The sequence below is a fragment of the Scyliorhinus canicula genome, chromosome 6 (genome assembly GCF_902713615.1).
Source record: "Scyliorhinus canicula chromosome 6, sScyCan1.1, whole genome shotgun sequence".
In the NCBI taxonomy this organism is placed as follows: Eukaryota; Metazoa; Chordata; class Chondrichthyes; order Carcharhiniformes; family Scyliorhinidae; genus Scyliorhinus; species Scyliorhinus canicula.
Window position 1 is genome coordinate 183825559 of NC_052151.1, and position 21073 is coordinate 183846631.

Below are 21073 nucleotides of genomic sequence, written 5' to 3' on the forward strand. Positions count from 1 at the left end.
TGGCTGGACGTGTCATATGCAGTCATTGACCTTGCTGTTTATGCTTCCTGAGTAAAGGGAGTGGCGCCGATGTGTCTGGGATTGTATTAGTTACCTGAGTATCAGTCTTACGGAGATGGGTCATTAAAATGCTCATCGGTTGGAGGTTTCGGTGCTGTCTGGATTCTCTGTTCACGAATATACATGCAGGGTCTGTGTCTGCCTGAATCTTACATTGTCCATATTTCCCTTTAGGCTTTGAGCAAATCCATGTTTCTTGTTGTAAGCGGCCATCCCAGATGGCTACAGAGGGGAAGTTAGAACAAGGGGCCACAACTATTCAAGTCACTGGTGCATTCAGTGGGGAATTCAGAAGAAATCTTTGTACCCACAGAGTGGTGAGAATATGCAACTCTCTACCGCAAGGAGTGGTTGAGGCATGTAACATAGATGTATACTATAGAGTATTATTATTATGCATCTTCTTATTTAAATCCATTGCTGATGACATCACTAGTTGTTACCTGTATATATTCGTATTTAACTGTCATTAGTTCTAATTCTATTCTTTAACGTGTTTAGATGTTTAACTAGCTGTTCCTGTTTTTGAGTCTGTACTGTATTTTGAACTGTTATTTTTATATATTAAAGAAGATTAATTTAACTTTAAGTTATTTTGACTCTTTTCCCACAATGCATTTCAGTAGAAGCTGGGAAAATACCTGAAATAGGAGATGTTGATGAAGTGAGATGACGGGGATGAGGAGCCTCATGTGGATCTAAAACACTGACATGGACCAATTGGGCTAAATGTCTTTGTTTCTGGATTGACAAATGCAAATTTCTTCTTTAAGTTAAATTGTATTGGGTGCAAACTTATTGGAAAGAGATCAACCAAAATATATTTTGAAAATGCAAATTTTTTTTAAACATAGTATTTTTCTGCAGCCTTAAAATAAGTTTTCTAATTAAAACATTGATGATTAATAGTAATAGGGTGAAACTGAACACCCAAATCAGCCATGATCAAATTGAACAGATCAAGGGTTGCCAACTTTGCTGACATATTTTGGAGGTTTCATTTTCACCTCTCGCCTCCAATGGCCATGCTGGTCAAAAAGCCATTTTTCCCCATTTCCAATATTTCTGCAACTGGGAGGTCTGCTAGGATGGCTGGATATCTGGTCGAGTTCCCACAATGCATTTCAGGAGAAGCTAGGCAGTTGAATACGAATATACCCAGGTAACAACAACTAGTGATGTCATCGGTGTTAGAGGTGAAAATATTCACACGAAGGCCTGAGTATAAGTAAAAAAGAAGCAGTTTATTATGTCAGAATTCTGGGAGAGGAGGCCTCAGACTCCGCAGCCTTTGACAGCACCTTCTCTCACTTGAGCTTAAGCTCACACGGGTTAATATACAGATTCAAGGGGGCGGAATTAGTTGTTTTCGTATTTACATACAATCAATCAGCTATATTCACGTCACACTTATTACATGCAGTCAATCATCACATATATGGTTAAAGTGGGTGTTGTCTTACCCGCCCCTAACTTCATACAGAAGTCATTCAAAACTAACATAATGATGTGTCCTGTCTACAGCTGTAGACCTTGAGCTTATCAAGGATACATTGCCTGTCTTGTTCTGTGAAGCTGTTATCAGTGACTGTTGGGACACTCTATACATACCCACGCTTGGGTCTCTTGAGACAGTTACAGGGAATGTGGCTTGTTCAGCCTTTTTGTGTCTTTTAGCATATCAGCATTGTATATACACTATCTATTTCTACAAATTGCCTCTTCTAAACAGGCATCTAAGCCAATAAGTACCTTGGCTGTTAGCCATTTTGTGTCTTTTCTGATATTAACAGCATTGTATATACACTATCTATTTCTACAAATTGCCTCTTCTAAACAGGCATCTAAGCCAATGAGTACGTTTTGTTTCATCAGAACTATTCAAAAGTAATATAGGAGCACAAATGTAGTTGCAGGGCCACCTATAATTTATACCATAGTCCAGTATCACAAAATGCCCTCCAACATCATGGATGTAAATAAGAAGATGTATAATAATAACACTCTATAGCATCCACCTATGTTACATGCCTCAACCGCTCCATGTGGAGCGATGCCAACAGCGCAGGTTCAATTCCCGTACCAGCTGAGGATACCATGAAGCCTTCTCAGTTTTGTCCTTCACCTGAAGAGTGGAGACCCTCAAGTTAAATCACCACCAGTCAGCTCTCTCTCTGGGACGATGACAGCTTTCACATTTCTGTAACTAATACATGTTAGTGTACAAAGAGGGAGGAATGTCCGATTTCTTTTTAATGCCACTGTGTTTTCTGCCCAGAGTTCGGGGATATCCAAGAGATTAAACCTCCACCCTGGAGACTCCAGGAAAATCCAGTTTTGAGATGTTAAATGGTCTGCTGTCCCTATGTCTTTTATGTGTCTTTGAATGTGTTTTTACGGGATGATGTCCGGTATCAGCCATGGAATGAGTCGTCGCACATTTGGTGGCTCCCGCTCGAGGTTGGAATTTCTTGGCCCTTTCCCACCTGATTTAGGGGTGTTTGCCAGTGTGAGGTGCATGAGCACAGAGCAATTGTAGTACTCCATTGGTGGGGCCAGTTTATGGCTTTCCAGGTGAGGAGTGTAACATGTAAGAGGCAGCAGCTTGAGAAGGTGCAGGGAGAAGGAGGAGAACCCTTCGAAAAGGCAGAATTTCCGGATCGTGGGGCTGCCTGAGGGGATCGAGGAAACGCAGACCACAAAGTGTGACGAGTCTGTTGGAGAACTTGGTGGGGGAGGGGGCTTTGAACGTCCCCCGAGGTGGATCGAGCAGACAGGGCGTCGCGGGGGAAGCCAAATATGGGGGAGCCGCCGAGGGTGATGGTGGTGCGGCTGCATCGTGTTCTTGATAAAGAGAAGATATTGAAGTGGGTGATGCAACGCAAAGTTCACCTGGGAAGGAAATATGCTGCAGATCTACCAGGATCTGGATGCAGAGTTGGCCAAGCAGGCAGGCCGGTTATAATAGGATCAAAGCTGCCCTCTGCAAGAAAGGGGTGAAGTTTGGAATGTTGTATTTTGTTCGTCTGTGGGTCACACACCAGAATCAAGAGTTTTATTTTGACACGCCGGAGGAGGCGAGTGAATTTATGGGACACCATGGACTGAGAGGTGTGAGGACACTGAACGTTGAAGATGCTGAAGTAGGGAATGTGTATTTACACGACTGGCGGATTGTTGTATTCAATGAAATATAAATGCGGAGTGTGAGAGTGTTTTTTTTTTACTGGTTTGGGGGATTTGTGGGTGTAACAGGCCTGGAGTTACTTAAGAGGCCAAGACTGCCCTTCAAGCTCTCCTGCTCCCACTGGCAAGCTGTGGAGATGAGGGAAACGTGTATTTGATCTGGCCATATATTTCCGTCCTGCCACCCTAAATTGTGTTCTCTGAGAAGTTGCTTATACATTGTTATAACCCTGCATGGGACTCATCCAGCTGGGGATGATTGTTCCCTAGTGCTGATTTGGGTTATGCGTTAACCAGCATTCGTATAACAGGTCGACTGCTGTAGCAGCTGACAGGAAGGGGTGAGGACCCTGAGATATGTAACTGGGTCCTGTGTAACTACTACCGTTACACTGAATAAATGTCTTTCTCAGGAACTCCTCAGACTCGTCTTTGCCGTTTACTTCATACATAGAACAGCACAGAACAGGCCCTTCGGCCCTCGACGTTGTGCCGAGCATTGTCCGAAACCAAGATCAAGCTATCCCACTCCCTGTCATTCTGGTGTGCTCCATGTGCCTATCCAATAACCGCTTGAAAGTTCCTAAAGTGTCCGACTCCACTGTCACAGCAGGCAGTCCATTCCACACCCTACCCACTCTCTGAGTAAAGAACCTACCTCGGACATCCCTCCTATATCTCTCACCCTGAACCTTACAGTTATGCCCCCTTGTAACAGCTATATCCACCCGAGGAAACATCCATTCTCTGAATGTTCATTCTATCTATCCCCCTCATCATCTTGTAAACCTCTATTAAGTCACCTCTCATCCTCCTCCGCTCCAAAGAGAAAAGCCCTAGCTCCCTCAACCTTTCCTCATAAGACCTATCCTGCAAACCAGGCAGCATCCTGGTAAATCTCCTTTGCACCCTTTCCAATGCTTCCACATCCTTCCTATAATGAGGTGACCCGAACTGCACACAATACTCCAAATGTGGTCTCACCAGGGTCATGCCCCCTGTCAATAAATCTAACACACTATAAGCCTTCTTCACGGCTCTATCCACGAGTGGCAACCTTCACAGATCTGTGGACATGAACCCCAAGATCTCTCTGTTCCTCCACATTCCTCAGAACCCTGCCATTGACCCTGTAATCCGCATTAAAAAATTTCTAACAAAATGAATCACCTTGCACTTATCAGGGTTAAACTCCATCTGCCATTTTTCGGCCCAGCTCTGCATCCTATCAATGTGTCTTTGCAGCCTACAACAGCCCTCCACCTCATCCACTACTCCACCAATCTTGGTGTCATCAGCAAATTTACTGACCCACCCTTCAGCCCCCTCCTCCAAGTTATTGATAAAAAAATCACAAATAGCAGAGGACCCAGCACTGATCCCTGTGGTACACCGCTGGTAACTGGTCTCCAGTCTGAAAATTTTCCATCCACTACCACCCTCTGTCTTCTATGTGATAGCTAGTTATCCAATTGGCCAAATTTCCCTCTATCCCACACCTCCTTACTTTCTTCATGAGCCGACCATACATGCAGCTAATTCTTGAGAGGACTGAAAGTGTAGTTCATATCAGGGATCCAGATTTAACGGGTGTTTCTCAGCTATAATAGATTTTCTTTATGTACAGTGTAAAAGTGGCTCTCGACGTCTTTGCAGTTGTCATTGACAACTGAACCGTTGTTCTGAACCGTGGACCTTTACAATTATTTATTTCACTTTTCACCCTTGCGTTTTTTTTCTCCACAGTCCTCCCTTAGCCGGGCATATGCTGGAAAGGATCGGGACTGAATTTAACCAATTACATTTTCACGCTGTGCAGAGCAAGGGAATGCCGCTTTTGGACAAAGTGAGACCTGTAAGTGTGCAATTTGCAAATGGGTTTGCTGCAATTCTGATTCTGCAACAGGAGCTGTGAGTGCACAAAAAGGCAAGGGTGCTCATCATAAAAGCAGACAAACTGGTCATAAGGAGCCTATGGTGGTCCATCTAAGTTGCAATCTGCCACCAAAACCTTTGATACAATAATAGATGATAAACGAGCATTGATAAACAGGAGAAGACTCTCTGGTCTGTCAGCCTCTCCCATACGACTGCAATGCTTTTTGCATCATGATACAGGTACTGCCCACTATATTTGAAACCATATGATTTTCTGGGAGAGAATAGAATAGAATTAAGAGGTGAATCATAAAAGAGGTGAAAAGCCAGATGGAAAATTATGGGGAGGAAATCTGGAAGAAAACTCTCTGACAACTTTAGGCGATGGAAATGTATTTCACTTTGATTAATGGGGTACAGTAACTACCTTGTGTACAAGGTAATCTCCATCATCGGCTACAAACAGGCTCTGCTCTCGCTTGGAAGTCAAAAACATCTCTCTGAGCTTTGCTCTCCTTAATTTTCAGCTCTTGCTCATTGTTCCTGAACTTCCCGTTTAATTTAAAGCCGAGTAACTGGGGTCATTTTCGTCCCACGATTGTTGTGCAGGATCCTGATCTCTCTGTTTCAGGAATCTTGTGGGATTTAGCTCTTGTTTGGACTGTTTCTGATGGGAGTTGCCAGCTTCTCCCCACTCTCTAGTATACGTGGAATAGAGATGCAAGTGCAGTTATTTGAATGAATTGGGGAGGAGGAGATCAGGAGTAGGCCACTCAGCCCTACTCTGCCATTCAGTAGATGATGGCCGATCTTAACTCAATTTGCCTGCTTTAGTTCTGTGGCCTTTAAAACGCTTCCCTGACAAATATATCAATCTCAGTCTTGAAACTGTCAGTTGACTCCGCCAAACCTCAGCTGTTTTGTGAAGGAGTTCCAGATTTCCATGACCCTTTTAATGTGAAGATGTGCTTCCTAATGTCGCGCCTGAATGATCGAACTGCACCCTCGCCCCACCCTCCCTCACCTTGTTCTCTCGCTGCTCTATCAAACAACATAGTTAAATTAAACACCTTAATTGCTTATGCTCAAAGGTAAAGATAAAGTCACCATAGTCCCAGATGACCATAGACTGCTTTTCACTTTGAGGGAGAGAGCTGGCTGATGGTGATTTAACCTGAGGATCACCACACCTCGAGTGAGGGGCAAGGTTGAGAAGGCTGGGCCTTCATGAATAGCCTCAGCCAGTACGGGAATTGAACCCAAACTGCTGGCCTTGCTCTGCATCAGAAACAGCGGTCTAGCAAATTGAGCTAAACCGGCCCCCCTCATTAAGCCTACTTATGCAAACTGTGCTTCTAATTTAAACTTTTGAACCACGGAAACATTCTGGTGAATCAGTGCTGCACTCAGTCCAAGGCTTCCTGATGTGTGCTGCCCAGGCTAAACACAGTACTCTAATTGGGGACTAACCAGAGCTTTATGAGGTTAACAGAGTGAGGAGCACTCTGCTAACGCCTAATAAAAATTAATTGTCCAAACAGAAACCCTGTCCTTCCCTAAATTTAACTCTTTTAGTTCCCTATATCCAATGTTTTCACAACTCTCCCGCCAGATAATTTTGTATTTGTCTCTGCCAGTGTAATTTGTGTTATATATACTGAACTCTGTTTGCAGCGAATAGCTGGAATCACAGCCATGCTTCAGCAGTCACTGGAAGGACTGCTCTTGGAAGGCCTGCAGACTGCCAATGTTGAGATCGTACGTCCTTGTTTACGGACTTATGCGACCATAGACAAAACGAGGGACGCCGAAGCACTGATTGGCCAGGTGCTCGTGAAACCATATGTGGAAGAGGTGAGTAGGTAGATTGCTAATCCAGGTAACCAAGAAAGAATTTCATATTTTAGCATACATCTGATTTTCATCCCGTTTACTGTTTGAGTAAAGGTGCAGTGCTGAGGAGCAAAACACGATATTCATTAAGAGTATACAAAGTTTGGCTGTTGTGGCAAAGTGGTGAGGAGAATAGTGGTATGCCAAGGAGTGAGGATATGGAAAAGGAGCGCACAGAGTGAGAATGCTTTGAAAGGAGATTGTCTCAGATGAGGTGAGAGGTGGTGACCAGAGAACAGTGCCTCGATTATGGTGAAATGCAAGATTGCCTCGGAGTGAACTGGTGAGGGAAAAAGAAAGAGAAAATTGGAGTGGAACGGTGAATATCACAGGAAGTGGGCTGTTGAGGAGGGAGGAGCATCTCTGATTCATAGAACGTAGAACATACAGTGCAGAAGGAGGCCATTCAGCCCATCGAGTCTGCACCGACCCACTTAAGCCCTATCCCCATAATCCAATAACCCCTCCTAACCTTTTTTGGTCACTAAGGGCAATTTATCATGGCCAATCCACCTAACCTGCACTCCTTTGGACTGTGGGAGGAAACCCACGCACCCACGGGGAGAATGTGCAGACTCCGCACAAACAGTGACCCAGCGGGAAATATTGCATCAGATTAGATTTAGATCTACTGTCACGTGTACCGAGGTACAGTGAAAAGCATTGTTCTGCGTACAGTCCAGGCAGAATGCTCAATACATGAAAGCATGGAACATATGATAAATACATGAGGATGATCTCCTCTCTAATCACTGCATTCACGCCTCCCATAGAACAGAGGGCGAGAGTGACACGTTTCCATTAAACCCCACGTACTCGTCTATAGCCCTCGATATCCATCCACAGAACCCTATGTCTCCATGCCAGGTGCGGAACTGAACATACCTCTAATACCAAATTCAGTAAATGTGGATAAAAGCAAATTACTGCGGATGCTGGAATCTGAAACGAAAAGGAAAATGCTGAAAAATCTCAGCAAGTCTGGCAGCATCTGTAGGGAGAGAAAAGAGCTAAAGTTTCGAGTACGATGACTCTTTGTCAAAGCCCCCCCCCCCCCCCCCCCCCCCCCCCCCCCCCCCCCCCCCCCCCCCCCCCCCGGTTGCTGCTGCTATTGACCAAGATACCTATCTTTGAGCCAGGAAGTCCAGAAAAGACTGCCACCGTTTATAGAACCCTCAGGGCTAATTTGACCCTCTCCAATTTTATAAATCCCGCCATGTCACTGATCCAGGTCTCCACACTTGGGGGCCTCGCATCTTTCCACTGCATCAGGATGCTCCGCCGGGCTACTAGGGACGCAAAGGCCAGGACACCGGCCTCTTTCGCCTCCCGCACTCCCGGCTCCACCGTAACTCCAAAAATCGCGAGTCCCCACCCTGGTTTGACCCTGGATCCAACCACCCTCGACACCGTCCCCGCCACCCCCTTCCAGCCGGGCATGCCCAGAACATATGGGCATGATTCGCCGGACTCCCCGAACACCTGGTGCACCTGTCCTCACCCCAAAGAACCTACTCATCCTAGTCCAGGACATGTGGGCCCGGTACAGCACCTTGAATTGGATACATATCTACCTCCCCGATCCACTACAACTCTTCCTGCAAGAAAGCAGACCCTTTTGTTAATTAAAATTGCAATCCCACGAGCCCTGTTTTCAAACTCCGTGAGGAACTCCTGGCTCACCCAGCCCGTTTGGAGCCTAGTCTGTTTTCCCTCGCCCGCAGGTGGGTCTCAGGCAAAAACACCCCCCCCCCCCCCCCCCCCCCCCCCCCCCCCCCCAACCCCACACATGGGGTGAGACAAACAAAAACCATCACCATCTGTACACCCCCCGACTACTTTGGCCCCTCTCCTTCCCCCTTCACCATATACAATCCAATACAGAACCATAAACCTCAAATAACCAAAAATATATACATAATACTAAAACATTCCCAAACAATCCCGTCCCATCAACACTCATTAAAGAGCCATTTAAACCTTTTCCGTTAAGTCCAAATCCTTGTTCCTTGACAAAAGCCTCCGCTTCCTCCAGCATCTCGAAAAAGTAATTAATCTTTTGAGTTATACGTAACTCTCAACCTCGCTGAGTGCAGCACTCCAAATCGCAATCCATTTTATATAGCGCCGGAATCACTCTATTAAAGGCTGCACACCTCTTTGCTAGCTCTGCTCCGACATCTTGATAAATTCGGAAGCTGCTTCCTTGAATCCCGGCCCTGGGTCACTGTCTGTGTGGAGCTTGCACGTTCTACCCGTGTCTACGTGGGTCTCGCCCCGCAATCCAAAGATGTGCAGAGTAGATGGATTGGCCACGCTAAATTGCTCCTTAATTGGGAAAAAAAAGAATTGAATACTCTAAATTTATAAAATTAAAAAAAGTTTTTTTTTTAATGATATCATTTACAAATTTTCCACATTTTAAATTTATTCTGTTTTTCTATTCTTTCAGCTATTTCTTATTCCTAAAAAGTTTGCTTGAAATAGTCAAGTAAATCTGAGAATTTTAATATTTCCTAAAGTTTTGACTGCTATACTGGGTGTATTCACACGGCATGTAAATGGCCTGCAGCATACTGATCGTACCTAGTGTGTACTGGTGGACAGCAAGGTAGCACTGTGGCTTCACAGCGCCAGGGTCCCAGGTTCGATTCCCGGCTTGGGTCACTGCTTTGGGGAGTCTGCACGTTCTCCCCGTGTCTGCGTGGGTTTCCTCCGGGTGCTCTGGTTTCCTCCCAAAAGTCCCGAAAGACGGGCTTGTTTGGTGAATTGGACATTCTGGATTCTCTCTCGGTGTACCCGAACAGGTGCCGGAATGTGGCAACTAGAGGCTTCTCACAATAACTTCATTGCAATGTTAATGTAAGCCTACTTGTGACAATAAAGATTATTATTATTAAATATGCATAGAAAGAGAATTGTTTTTAGTAACACTTGTTTCGGCCAGAAGTATGGCAAATGGAATTTAATCTAAAGAAATATGATGTCACGCATTTGAGGATTACAAGACAAGGCATAATAAATTGTACCCTTCATAGTGGTGTAAAGGAACAAAAGGACCTTTGAGTTTATGTTCCTGACGATAACATGACAGGCAAACAAGGTGGTCAAGAAGCATTTGGGATGCTTCAGTGGTCTTGGCCTGAAGCATATGAACAGGGAAATTCTGCTTGAACTGTATGAAAAGCTATACGGTGTGTGAATTGTACCAGCTGCAAAGCAATATAGGCAGGTTAAATGAGTGGGCAACAAGGTGGCAGATCGAGTATAATGTGGGGAAGTGTGAAGTTATTCACTTTACTTGTAAGAACATAAAACTGAATTTTTTTTAAAGGTGTGAAATTAGTAAATCATAGAATTTACATTGCAGAAGGAGGCCATTCGGCCCATCGAGCCTGCACCGGCCCTTGGAAAGAGCACCCTACCCAAGCCCACACCAACACCCTTTCCCAGTAACCCCACCTAAACGTTTTGGACACCAAGGGGCAACTTATCATGGCCAATCCACCTAACCTGCACATCTTTGGACTGTGGGAGGAAACCTGAGCACCGGGAGGAAACCCACGCACACACTGGGATGATGCGCAGACTCCGCACAGACAGTGGCCCAAACCGGGAATCAAACCTGGGATGCTGGAGCTGTGAAGCAACTGTGCTACCGTGCTGCCCACTAGTTGTTGATGTTCAGAGGGACTTGGGTGGACCCATACAAGGAGTACTAAGTTGCCATGCAGGTACAGCAAGTAATTAGGAAGGCAAACACCATGTTGTCCTTTATTGATTGGGAATTGGAAAAGGGCTGTACTTTGATCAGAGGTTGAATAAATAGGACCTATACTCTCTGGAGTTTAGAAGAATGAGAAGTGATCTCATTGAAACATAGGTGATTCTGAAGGCGCTTGGCAGGGTGGACACTGAGGGGTTGTTTCCTTTAGTAACACCATTGTGGTTGGCGAATCTAGATCACCGGGGCACAGACTCTGGGTAAGGGACTGGTCAATTAGGATTGGGATGAGGAGGAGCTTCTTCACTCAAAGGGTTGTGAATCTTTGGAATTCTCTCCTTCAGATGGTTATGGATGTTCCATCATTGAATATATTGAACTGATTTTTGGCCCCACAGCAAGTCGAGAGACATGGGAAAAGGCGGGAAGTTGAGTTCAAACCGAAGATCAACCACAATCATATTGACAGAGCAAACTCGAGGGGCCATGTGGTCTACTCCTGCCCCTATTTGGTTTATGCTCCAACCAACAATCCAAGTGTGGTGATGCATTGTAACACTTGCAAAAGCACAACGCTGCAATCCCAGCACCTTGTTCACATATATCCAAACCTGCATTTGTTCTTTGTACCCTGCTTGTGGCCAGGCTTTAAAGCAAGAGGACTTGAGTTTTCACAGATAATTAAAGTGACAGGGAAGGGACTGCATGTAAAACCACTATGCTGCACGTCTGTCATTGTCAGTCCTGTAGTTTAGTCCTGATGCTTGCATCGCTCCTGGTGCCGCCTCTGAACAGAACAATTCTGCCTAGTCTGATGCACAGAGCTAGCCCACCACTTTGCACTCTTGCAAGGGGAGTATTTTGTGACCACTCAAGTTTTACGCCTTAAATTTTCTGTATTTGACACTTAATCATGTTTTAAAAACTACAAATTTCTGTGTATTCGTCTGCTACGGTTAATATTCTTGATTGGACTGTGGGAATTGGACTGTGAATTCTGCTAGCTGTCCAGTGAAGGTATACTTTTTGTTAGTATTCATATTTTGCTCCTTTATAATGAGGTCAGCATTCTTGTCAAACCAGATAACTGTTCGGCTTAAGAGTCCACAAATGATCCTAACTGCATTCATCTCACTGTATACATTTACAATTCCTGGTGAGGCGGATGTTGCTTTAAGTAACGTTCAAAGGTTTCCCAGTCCAAAGATACCAATTCACAGTAGTTGATACGTGAAGGTAACCAGTAATCCAGCACTAGCAATTGCAGTAGTCATTCAATGGTTGATACCAGTATTTAGAACAATTCCATCCAGTTTGCCTTGCATGGACGTGGTCAGACTTAAATATTTCCCATGAAGTTGCTGATTTCTCTTGTTTGCAAAATATTTTGTCCCCCTGAACAACCATACATTGAGAAAAAAATTCTGAGCAATTTGATCGAAATTGTCTTTAACCACTTGCAAATGTGCGCATGAAAATGCTCTCATAATAAAAACAGCTTTCACTTAATGCAGGTGGGGCGGCACAGTGGTTAGCACAGCTGCCTCACAGCGCCACGGTCCGTGGTTCGATCCCGGCTCTGGAGCACTGTCCGTGTGGAGTTTGCACATTTTCCCCGTGTTTACGTGGGATTCGTCCCCACAACCCAAAGATGTGCAAGGTAGGTGGATTGGCCACGCTAAATTGCCCCTTAATTAGAAAAAATGAATTGGGTACTCAATATTTTAAAAACTCACAATGCAGACAAATATATGTCCTCAGATGATTTGATGGGGTGGGGCTGTGACTTTGCCCTTTGGTCGTTTCAATGATTTGTGTGCAGGTTAGCATTTACAATTTATAATGCTTACATTGCGGAGATAAAAATCTCTGACGTAGGACTTAAACATACATCATTAGGGGCAGCACGGTGGTGCAGTGGTTAGCACCGCTGCATCACAGCGCCGAGGTCCCAGATTCAATCCCGTCCCTGGGTCACTGTCCATGTGGAGTTTGCACATTCTCCCCGTGTTTGCGTGAATTTCGCCCCCACAGCCCAAAGATGTGCAGGATAGGTGGATTGGCCATGCTGAATTGCCCCTTAATTGGTAAAAAAAAATGAATTGGGTACTCTTAAATTTATTTTTAAAAAAAGAAAACAAAACATACACCATTATCTTGCCTACCTGTCGAGGTATATTTCCCTTTGGGATGTGGTGAATATTTGTTTATCCCACCCATAAAAACCATGTTAGATGAAGGGGCCTAGAAGTATTTGCATTCCACTACAAATTATAAAAAGTGCTATAATTTTCTTGCCCCTCATGCTGCTGTGACTTGGCCGCTTTTGTGTACTTGATTCCCTGTCACAATAAAAAAAAAAATGCAATATTTTTGCATTGATGCACTAATTTTCACACCTTTACATCTTTGACCACTCATCCCTGAGGATGTAGACTGGGAAATGGGCAGGCAGATGAAATTTAAGGCAGGGAAGCATAAATTTATTTAGCGAGGGTGCAGAAGAACTTATTAGAATGGCAGCAGGGGTGAGTGACTTTAATTACCTAGAGAAAATAGGTTCTTCGCCTGAGACTTGAGAGGTGTTCAAAATCTTGATTAAGTAAATGTGGACAAACTTTTCTCAGTGGCAGAAAGGCAGGAACAATGAAGAACGGTAGTATAAACTAAATGGTACAAATCTAAGTTGGGGGTGCAAGAACAGAGAGACTGAGGGTTGTATTTACACAAGTTGAGAAGGCTATTTAAAAGGCCTTCAGGATACTAGGCTTTGAATAGTGGCATGGAGTACAAAGGTAAAGATGTTATGCCAACAGAACAACATTTGGAAGAATGATGCCAATTCTGGGCATCTCACTTAAGGGTGGCACTGCTACCTCTCAGCTCCAGGGACCAGGGTTCAATTCCAGTCTTTTCTGTGTGGAGTTTGTACGCTCTCTCCGTGTCTGTATGGGTTTCCTCCGGATTGTCTGGTTTCCTCCCACAGTCCAAAGATGTGCGGCTTAGGTTACAGGGATGGGCTGGTGTGAACGGGGAATGAATCTAGTTGGGGTGCTCCTTGGGAGAATCGATGTCGACTCAATGGACTGAATGGCTTCCTTCTGCACTAGGGATTGTATGATAAGGAAGAATAGCAAAGCTTTAGCGAGGGTACAGAAGAACATACTAGAATGGCAGCAGGGGTGAGTGACTTTAGTTACATAGAGAAACTAGGTTCTTCTCCTGAGACGTGAGAACTTGAGAGGTGTTCAAAATCTTGATTAAGTAAATGTGGACAAACTTTTCTCAGTGGCAGAAAGATCAGTAACCAAAGGTCACATTTTGAGGTAATTGGTAGAAGAGCCAGAGGCCACATCACAAGTTGTGATCCAGAGTGCACTGCCTGAAAGGGTAGTGGAAGCAGATTTAATAGAGGTAATTGGATAAGTACTTGAAAAGGTAGCTGAAAGATAAATAGGAGGAGGAGCTGGGTGAGGAGATTGAGGAGGGGACGTGGGCGGATGCCCTAGAAAGGGTGAACTCATCCTCTTTGTGTGCGAGGCTTAGCCTCATACAGTTTAAGGTACTGCACAGGGCTCATATGACCGGGACAAGGATGAGCCGGTTTGTTGGGACAGAGGACAGGTGTATTAGGTACTCGGGGAGCCCAGCAAACCATGTCCACATGTTCTGGGCATGCCCAGCGCTGGGGGAATTTTGGGAGGGTGTAGCAAGGACGGTATCGAGGGTGGTAGGATTAAGGGTCAATCTAGGCTGGGGACTCTCAATATTTGGGGTTGCAGTGGAGCCGGAGTGCAGGAGGCGAAAGAGGCCGGTGTTCTGGCCTTTGCGTCCATAGTAGCCCAGCGGAGGATTCTTCTTCAGTGGAAGGATGTGAGGCCCCCAAGCGTGGAGGCCTGGGTCAACAATATGGCGGGGTTTATTAAATTGGAGAGGGTGAAATTTGCCCTAAGGGGGTCAGTTTCAAGAGATGGCAACCATCCCTCGATCTCCTGGCAGAGCGGTAAAAATAAAAGGTCAGCGACAGCAGCAACCGAGGGTGGGGTGTCTCTTTGTTTTTGTTTTGGGTTGAATATCTGTTTTTTGCCAATGACGGGCGTTAATTTGTTGTTTCTCTTTTGTATTTATGGCGGGGGGGTTCTGTTTTTTTCTGTTCTTAGAATTTTCTGTTATAGTTTTCTTTTTTGTGAAAATGTGAAAATTTGAATTAAAATTTTTTTTTAAAGTACTTGAAAAGGTAAAAATTAGAGGGCTATTGGAAAAATAGTGGGGGGTTGGGGCTAATTTAATAGCTCTTTCAATAGAGACATGGTGGGTGACATGACCTTCTTCTGTGTGGTATCATTCCATGATTCTACAATAAACTGCAGGAGCCTGCAGTGAGAGACAGTTTGCCCCTGCGCCAAAGCACAATGCAGAGGAGATAGTCTGTGTCGATGAAACAAAACAACCCACTGAAGTGTAACAAATTAATTTTTATGTTATTACATTACAGCAAGTGAGTCGTAACGCATAAAAAATTTAAATTGGGCACTATCCATATTTTGGGATTTACAGCTAGTCGGCATTCTGATTCAGCACTTGTGACCTTCGAATCACGATATATCTTCCAAAGGTGACCCTTTGCCATGATTGCTTCTTGTTTTTTTTTCTTAGCACGCACAAAAAGCTTCACGTCCAAGTAATGTGTACTGAAATGACTGCCTGTTCTAAAACATCCAGACAGCTTCCTTCACTAGATCCTTAATGCCTCCGCCCAATCACAATCTGTGAGGAACATTAGTCCTGTCAACTCCTTCTCCTTGAGGAGAGAGTGTTTCATTGCTGTGAAACACTTAATCCGCGGTGAAGCTGATGGAAGTCACCTGTAGGATAGTTATTGAAACCACCACCCCCCCCCCCCCCCCCCCCTTAATTTGGGAGCTCAACCTGTGACCTGATATTTTGGTGCATGTCCAGTCGTGCCTATTGTCAAACAAGAAGTCAGGAATGTATGGCACCTGCAACTTTTTTTCATTTGTCCCGATGTATTTATAAATGCTAAAAGTTCCGTTTGTTCTGCCTGAAAAATTAACAGTCGTAAAAAAATAACTGGGTTGGAACCTATTCAGCAGCCTATTTGCAAATATTTCTTATCGTTAGTTGAAAAGAATATTTTTCCTTCCAGGTAATCAATGAACAATATGTTCAGTCTGGGACAAATGGTCTTCGAGATATGTATGGAAAACTGCTAGACTTCATTCCTAACCATTGTCGGCTCCTCCAAGTGGTGACTGGAGGAGCGGTAATCGGGTGAGTTGCGTACAACCAAAATGTTCAACTTTCTGAAAATAATTTTTTTTTGACTGCCAAATTTGCACAGGAAACAACTCTCATCCATTACAAACTAGTTGTTAACCTGGGAGATTAACCTTCCACAAAGACATAGAATTATCAAGCTTAGAATAAACAATCGGATTATTTATTACATATGGATTATAAGCAAAATAGACAGGAGAAAATTAATTTACAAACTCCAGCAGGAGGGGCAGCGCAGTGGTTAGCCCGGCGCTGAGGTCCTGGGTTCGATCCCGGCCTCGGGTCACTGTCCGTGTGGAGTTTGCACATTCTCCCTGTGATTGCGTGCGTCTTACCCCACAACCCAAAGATGTGCAGGTTGGATAAATTGGCCATGCTAAATTGCCCCTTAATTGGAAAAAATAATTGGGTATTTTAAATTTATTTTTGAAAAAAAGGAGTGGATAAAGAGATGATTTGCAAAACAAGCAGAGATTACACCTGGAAAACAATTATGCAGCAAGTTGTGATCTGGAATGTGCTGCCTGAAAAGTTGGTGGGGGCAGATTCATAGATCCATAGAATCCCTGCAGTGCAGAAGGAGGCCATTTGGCCCTTCGAAAGAGCACCCTACTTGGGCCTACTCCCCGCCCTTTTCCCGTAACCCCATTACCAACACCTAACCTGCACACCTTTTTTTTAAACTTTAGAGTACCCAATTCGTTTTCTCCAATTAAGGGGCAATTTAGCGTGGCCAATCCACCTAGCCTGCATATCTTTGGGTTGTGGGGGTGAAACCCACGTAAACACGGGACGAATGTGCAAACTCCACATGGACAGTGCCCCAGAGCCGGGATCAAACCTGGGACCTCGGCGCCATGAGGCAGCAGTGCTAACCCACTGCGCCACCATGCTGCCCCTAACCTGCACATCTTTGGACGGACTGTGAGAGGAAACTGGAGCATTCCGGGGAAACCCACGCAGGCACAGAGAGAAAACTCCACACAGATAGTCACCCGGCTGGAATCAAACCCGGGTCCCTGGCGCTGTGAGGCAGCAGTGCTAACCACTGTGTTGGTGCTGTGACACTGTAGGGCTCAAACCCTACACCAATTGTCAGAGAGAGAGATGCTGCTTATTCCAGAATTAAATATTTTATATTACATCGAGTAAATAGGACTTCTGAATTTATTTTTAGTTTGCAATGAGTTTCTAGATATCAAAGAGTTTGCCTTTGGGTTTATGTAAGCTGCTGTTAATGTATTGTTATCTTATCCTGTCGCAAATTCAACCATATCAAAAGCAGGTAGATATCAGTAAATCATGCAATATTCTGTGGATTTTGACACTAGTAGCTACTTGACAGCATCCAGGGATCTAACAATCGAAACGTGCTTTTTCAAAATATTCTTTCACAAGACCGTTGGCACGGTCAGCGTTTGTTGCCCATCCCTAATTGCTCTTGAGAAGGTAACAGGTTTTCATCCTTGCATTTGGGACACTTCTGCAACTAATCATTCAGATCAGCTGGTTTATCTTTTTTTTAAATAAATTTAGAGTACCCAATTATTTTTTCCAATTAAGGGGCAATTTAGAATGGCCAATCTACCTGTCCTGCACATCTTTGGGTTGTGGGGGTGAAACCCACGCAGACACGGGGAGAATGTACAAACTCCACACGGACAGTGACCCAGGGCCGGGGTTCGAACCCGGGTCCTCAGCGCCGTAGGCAGCAATGCTAACCACTGTGCCACCGTGCTGCCCCGATCAGCTGGTTTATCATTTGCCTCAGAGCTGTTCCTTATTACTGGGTTCATCATGCATCCCGAGAACCATTTTACCTTTTGTTATGACCTTCGCCTGTTACAGAGGTGGTGGATGCAGGGACAATGTCCAAGGAGCCAGTGTGCTTCTGGTGAAAAGTATCTACACATTTGGATTAAATCGGGTGCATTTGCAACAGATGTCTGAGCACAAATATTGGAACTTTTATTGGACACAAGGAGAAAACAATCCTGGTGTGCAAATTAGACTTGTGCTTACACCGGATCCACATATGGAATCATTGGCTGGGATTCTCCGTTTGGGAGACTATGGGGTGGATTCTCCGCCATTGGGATGCCCCGTTTTGCCGGCAGCCCGGGGGGGGATTTCCCGACGGCATGGGGCTGCCCCACAATGGGAAACCTCATTGAACAACTGGCGAAAAGGAGCATCCCGCCGGCATGCTGATCCAGAAATCTGTTATGGCGGGATGGAGCATCCAGCCCTATATTCTCCCACTAGAGGAGAATTGTGCTGGGAGCACAAATCACGAAGCAATTCACTATCCCTCGTCATGCATATCTTGAGTGGGCGGCCCGATAAAGAAGTCCCATGGTTGGCCACCCTATTGAGGGTCTCAATGATGGGTTATAGTTAGGGGCTCTCTGTGGATTGATCTCCTATTTTAGGGGGTCTCTGGGAGGGGGGGTTATTCTGGTAGGGAAGGGGTGGGAAGGTAGTGCGTTGGGAGGAGGTAAGACAGACTGGCCCTCGGATAGACTTTGGGGGCAACTCCCTTAAGGAGTTACCCCGTTGCCCACAGTGAGGCCTACCACATTAGGTTCATGTTTGGTGATCTGTGTGAATCCTGCCCAAGTGATTCCCGGTCCAGAGGACCAGATAATCATGCAGGCCCGGAGATTCTGGTCCCCAGCCCACTAAGTGGATGCAAATGGGTCATTAAGACACATTTGCATCTATTTACATTCTCCCGCTTACACACGGGCGCAAACTCCGATCCCGCCGCCGGCAGGGAGATGGAGTGCGGCAATCCTGATTTTTTTTTTCCCAGGTGCCCAATTCCTCGCCACATCGGGTTCACAGGGGAATCCAGCCCATTGGATGTGCATGTCTGTTATAATAAACTACTGGGTTTATTGTTACCTGACTGTGTATAACTCTGTGTTCCAGTGATAAGACCGAAGTCATTCCAGGTTATGATTTTACGGTGAATTCCGTCTGGCCAGAAATGGTACGAGGTTTAGAGGAGAAAGTGCCTTCGCTATTTAACCCAGGAAATCCAGATATGTTCCATGAGGTAACTAACCATGTGCAAGTTTTATATTTTGATACGGAAGAAATACTAGTATTTATATAAACCCTTTCATAACCTCCGAATGGGCCAAAGTACTTCACAGACAAGCAAGTAAGTTTTGAAGTGTTGTCACTGTTATAATGTAGAAAATGTGTCAGCCAAACTTTGCACAGCAAGCTCCCACCAGCAGCACTACAATAATGACCAGATAATCTATTTTAATGATGGTTATGGGATAAGTATTGGTTAGAACATGGGGAGAGGTCCCCGGCTATCCTTCGAAATAGTGCCATGGGCTCTTTTATGTCTACCAAACCAGCAAATGGAGTTTTGCCTGGGCTGATAGCTTGTGACAATGCAGCACTCCCTCAGTGCTGGCACTCGGTATGTCAGCCTAAATGTTGTACTCTAATCTCTGGAGTGAGACTTAAACCCACAACATTCAGATTGAAGATGCGAGAGTGCATTTGGTGTATTTCCAGTGTAACATTTACTGCTTATTAAATTTAACCTGTTTCCACCGAGGTCCCAGGTTCAATACCGGCCCTGGGTCACTGTCCGTGTGGAGTTTGCACATTCTCCCCGTGTCTGCGTGGTTCTCACCCCCACAACCCAAAGGTGTGCAGAGTAGGCGGATTGGCTGCGCTAAATTGCCGCTGAATTGGAAAAAAAAAATTAGATACTCTAAATTTATGAAAGAAAAAAATGTTTTTACCTGTTTTTCGAGCACAAATGGTTTTCCCAGAATTGCTGCTTGTCTGTGGCTTAATCCAACTTTGTTCCATCCATTCTGTCCATTCTTATTTATAACTGTCTGACTGGATTCAATAAAAAATTGTGCAATGAACAACGATAAGCTTTTATGTCAGGTTGAGTGCTGGAGGGGATTTCCATCAGAGTTAGATATGTGGGTGTTCCTCTGAGGTTGCAAGGACTGCAGTTTATAATCCATGGGCTCTGAGGTATAGAGTTCTGCTGCAGCCATGAGAATGATTACGTTCAGCTTGCACGTCTATTGTGAGTTGTGATGCTCATTCCACTTGGGAGTTCCTTTCATCTGCTAGCTGCCAACTCAGATTTGAGATCTTCCAAACGTTACATTTTAAAAATGCCTCAGTTGCTGTAAAGCCTTTTGGGACATACTGAGGTTGCAAAAAGACTCTATAAATGTAAGTTACTTGTGCGTGCCCTCTCTCTTATTCTCTCTCTTATTCTCTCCCTCTTATTCTCTCCCTCTTATTCTCTCCCTCTTATTCTCTCTCTGTCTTATTCTCTCTCTCTCTCTCTTACTCTCTCTCTCTTACTCTCTCTCTCTCTCTTCTCTCTCTGTCTTATTCTCTCTCTCTTACTCTCTCTCTCTTACTCTCTCTCTCTTACTCTCTCTCTCTTACCTCTCTCTCTTACTCTCTCTCTCTTACTCTCTCTCTCTTACTACTCTCTCCTCTTCCTCTCTCTCTCTCTTACCCTCTCTCTCTTACCCTCTCTCTCTTACCCTCTCTCCTACACTCTCTCTCTTACCCCCTCTCTCTTACCCCCTCTCTCTTACCCCTCTCTCTCACCCCCTCTCTCTTACCCTCCTCCTCTTACCCCTCTCTCTCACCCCTCTCCTCTACCCTCTCTCTCCCCCTCTCTCTCTCACCCCTCTCTCTCCCCTCTCTCTCTTGCCCCCTCTCTCTCTTGCCCCCTCTCTCTTGCCCCCTCTCTCTTGCCCCCTCTCTCTTGCCCCCTCTCTCTTGCCCCCTCTCTCTTGCCCCCTCTCTCTTGCCCCCTCTCTCTTGCCCCCTCTCTTGCCCCTCTCTCTCCCCCCTCTCTACCCCCTCTCTCTTGCCCCCTCTCTCTCTCGCCCCCCCCTCTCTCTCTCGCCCCCCCTCTCTCTCCTCGCCCCCCCTCTCTCTCTCGCCCCCCCTCTCTCTCTCGCCCCCCCTCTCTCCTCCCCCCCCTCTCTCTCCTCGCCCCCCCTCTCTCTCTCGCCCCCC

The 21073-nt window shown here is 45.3% G+C and overlaps 1 protein-coding gene across 1 annotated transcript in view; it reads left to right on the forward strand.

The window, feature by feature from the left end:
• cog2 (component of oligomeric golgi complex 2) overlaps window positions 1-21073 on the forward strand; it is an 86627-nt gene that overhangs the window by 29359 nt on the left and 36195 nt on the right. The window contains exons 6-9 of the mRNA XM_038801066.1: window positions 4993-5101; window positions 6799-6978; window positions 15909-16033; window positions 18974-19114. Of these exons, the coding sequence (XP_038656994.1) occupies window positions 4993-5101; window positions 6799-6978; window positions 15909-16033; window positions 18974-19114 (555 nt within the window). The remainder of the gene's footprint in view (window positions 1-4992; window positions 5102-6798; window positions 6979-15908; window positions 16034-18973; window positions 19115-21073) is intronic.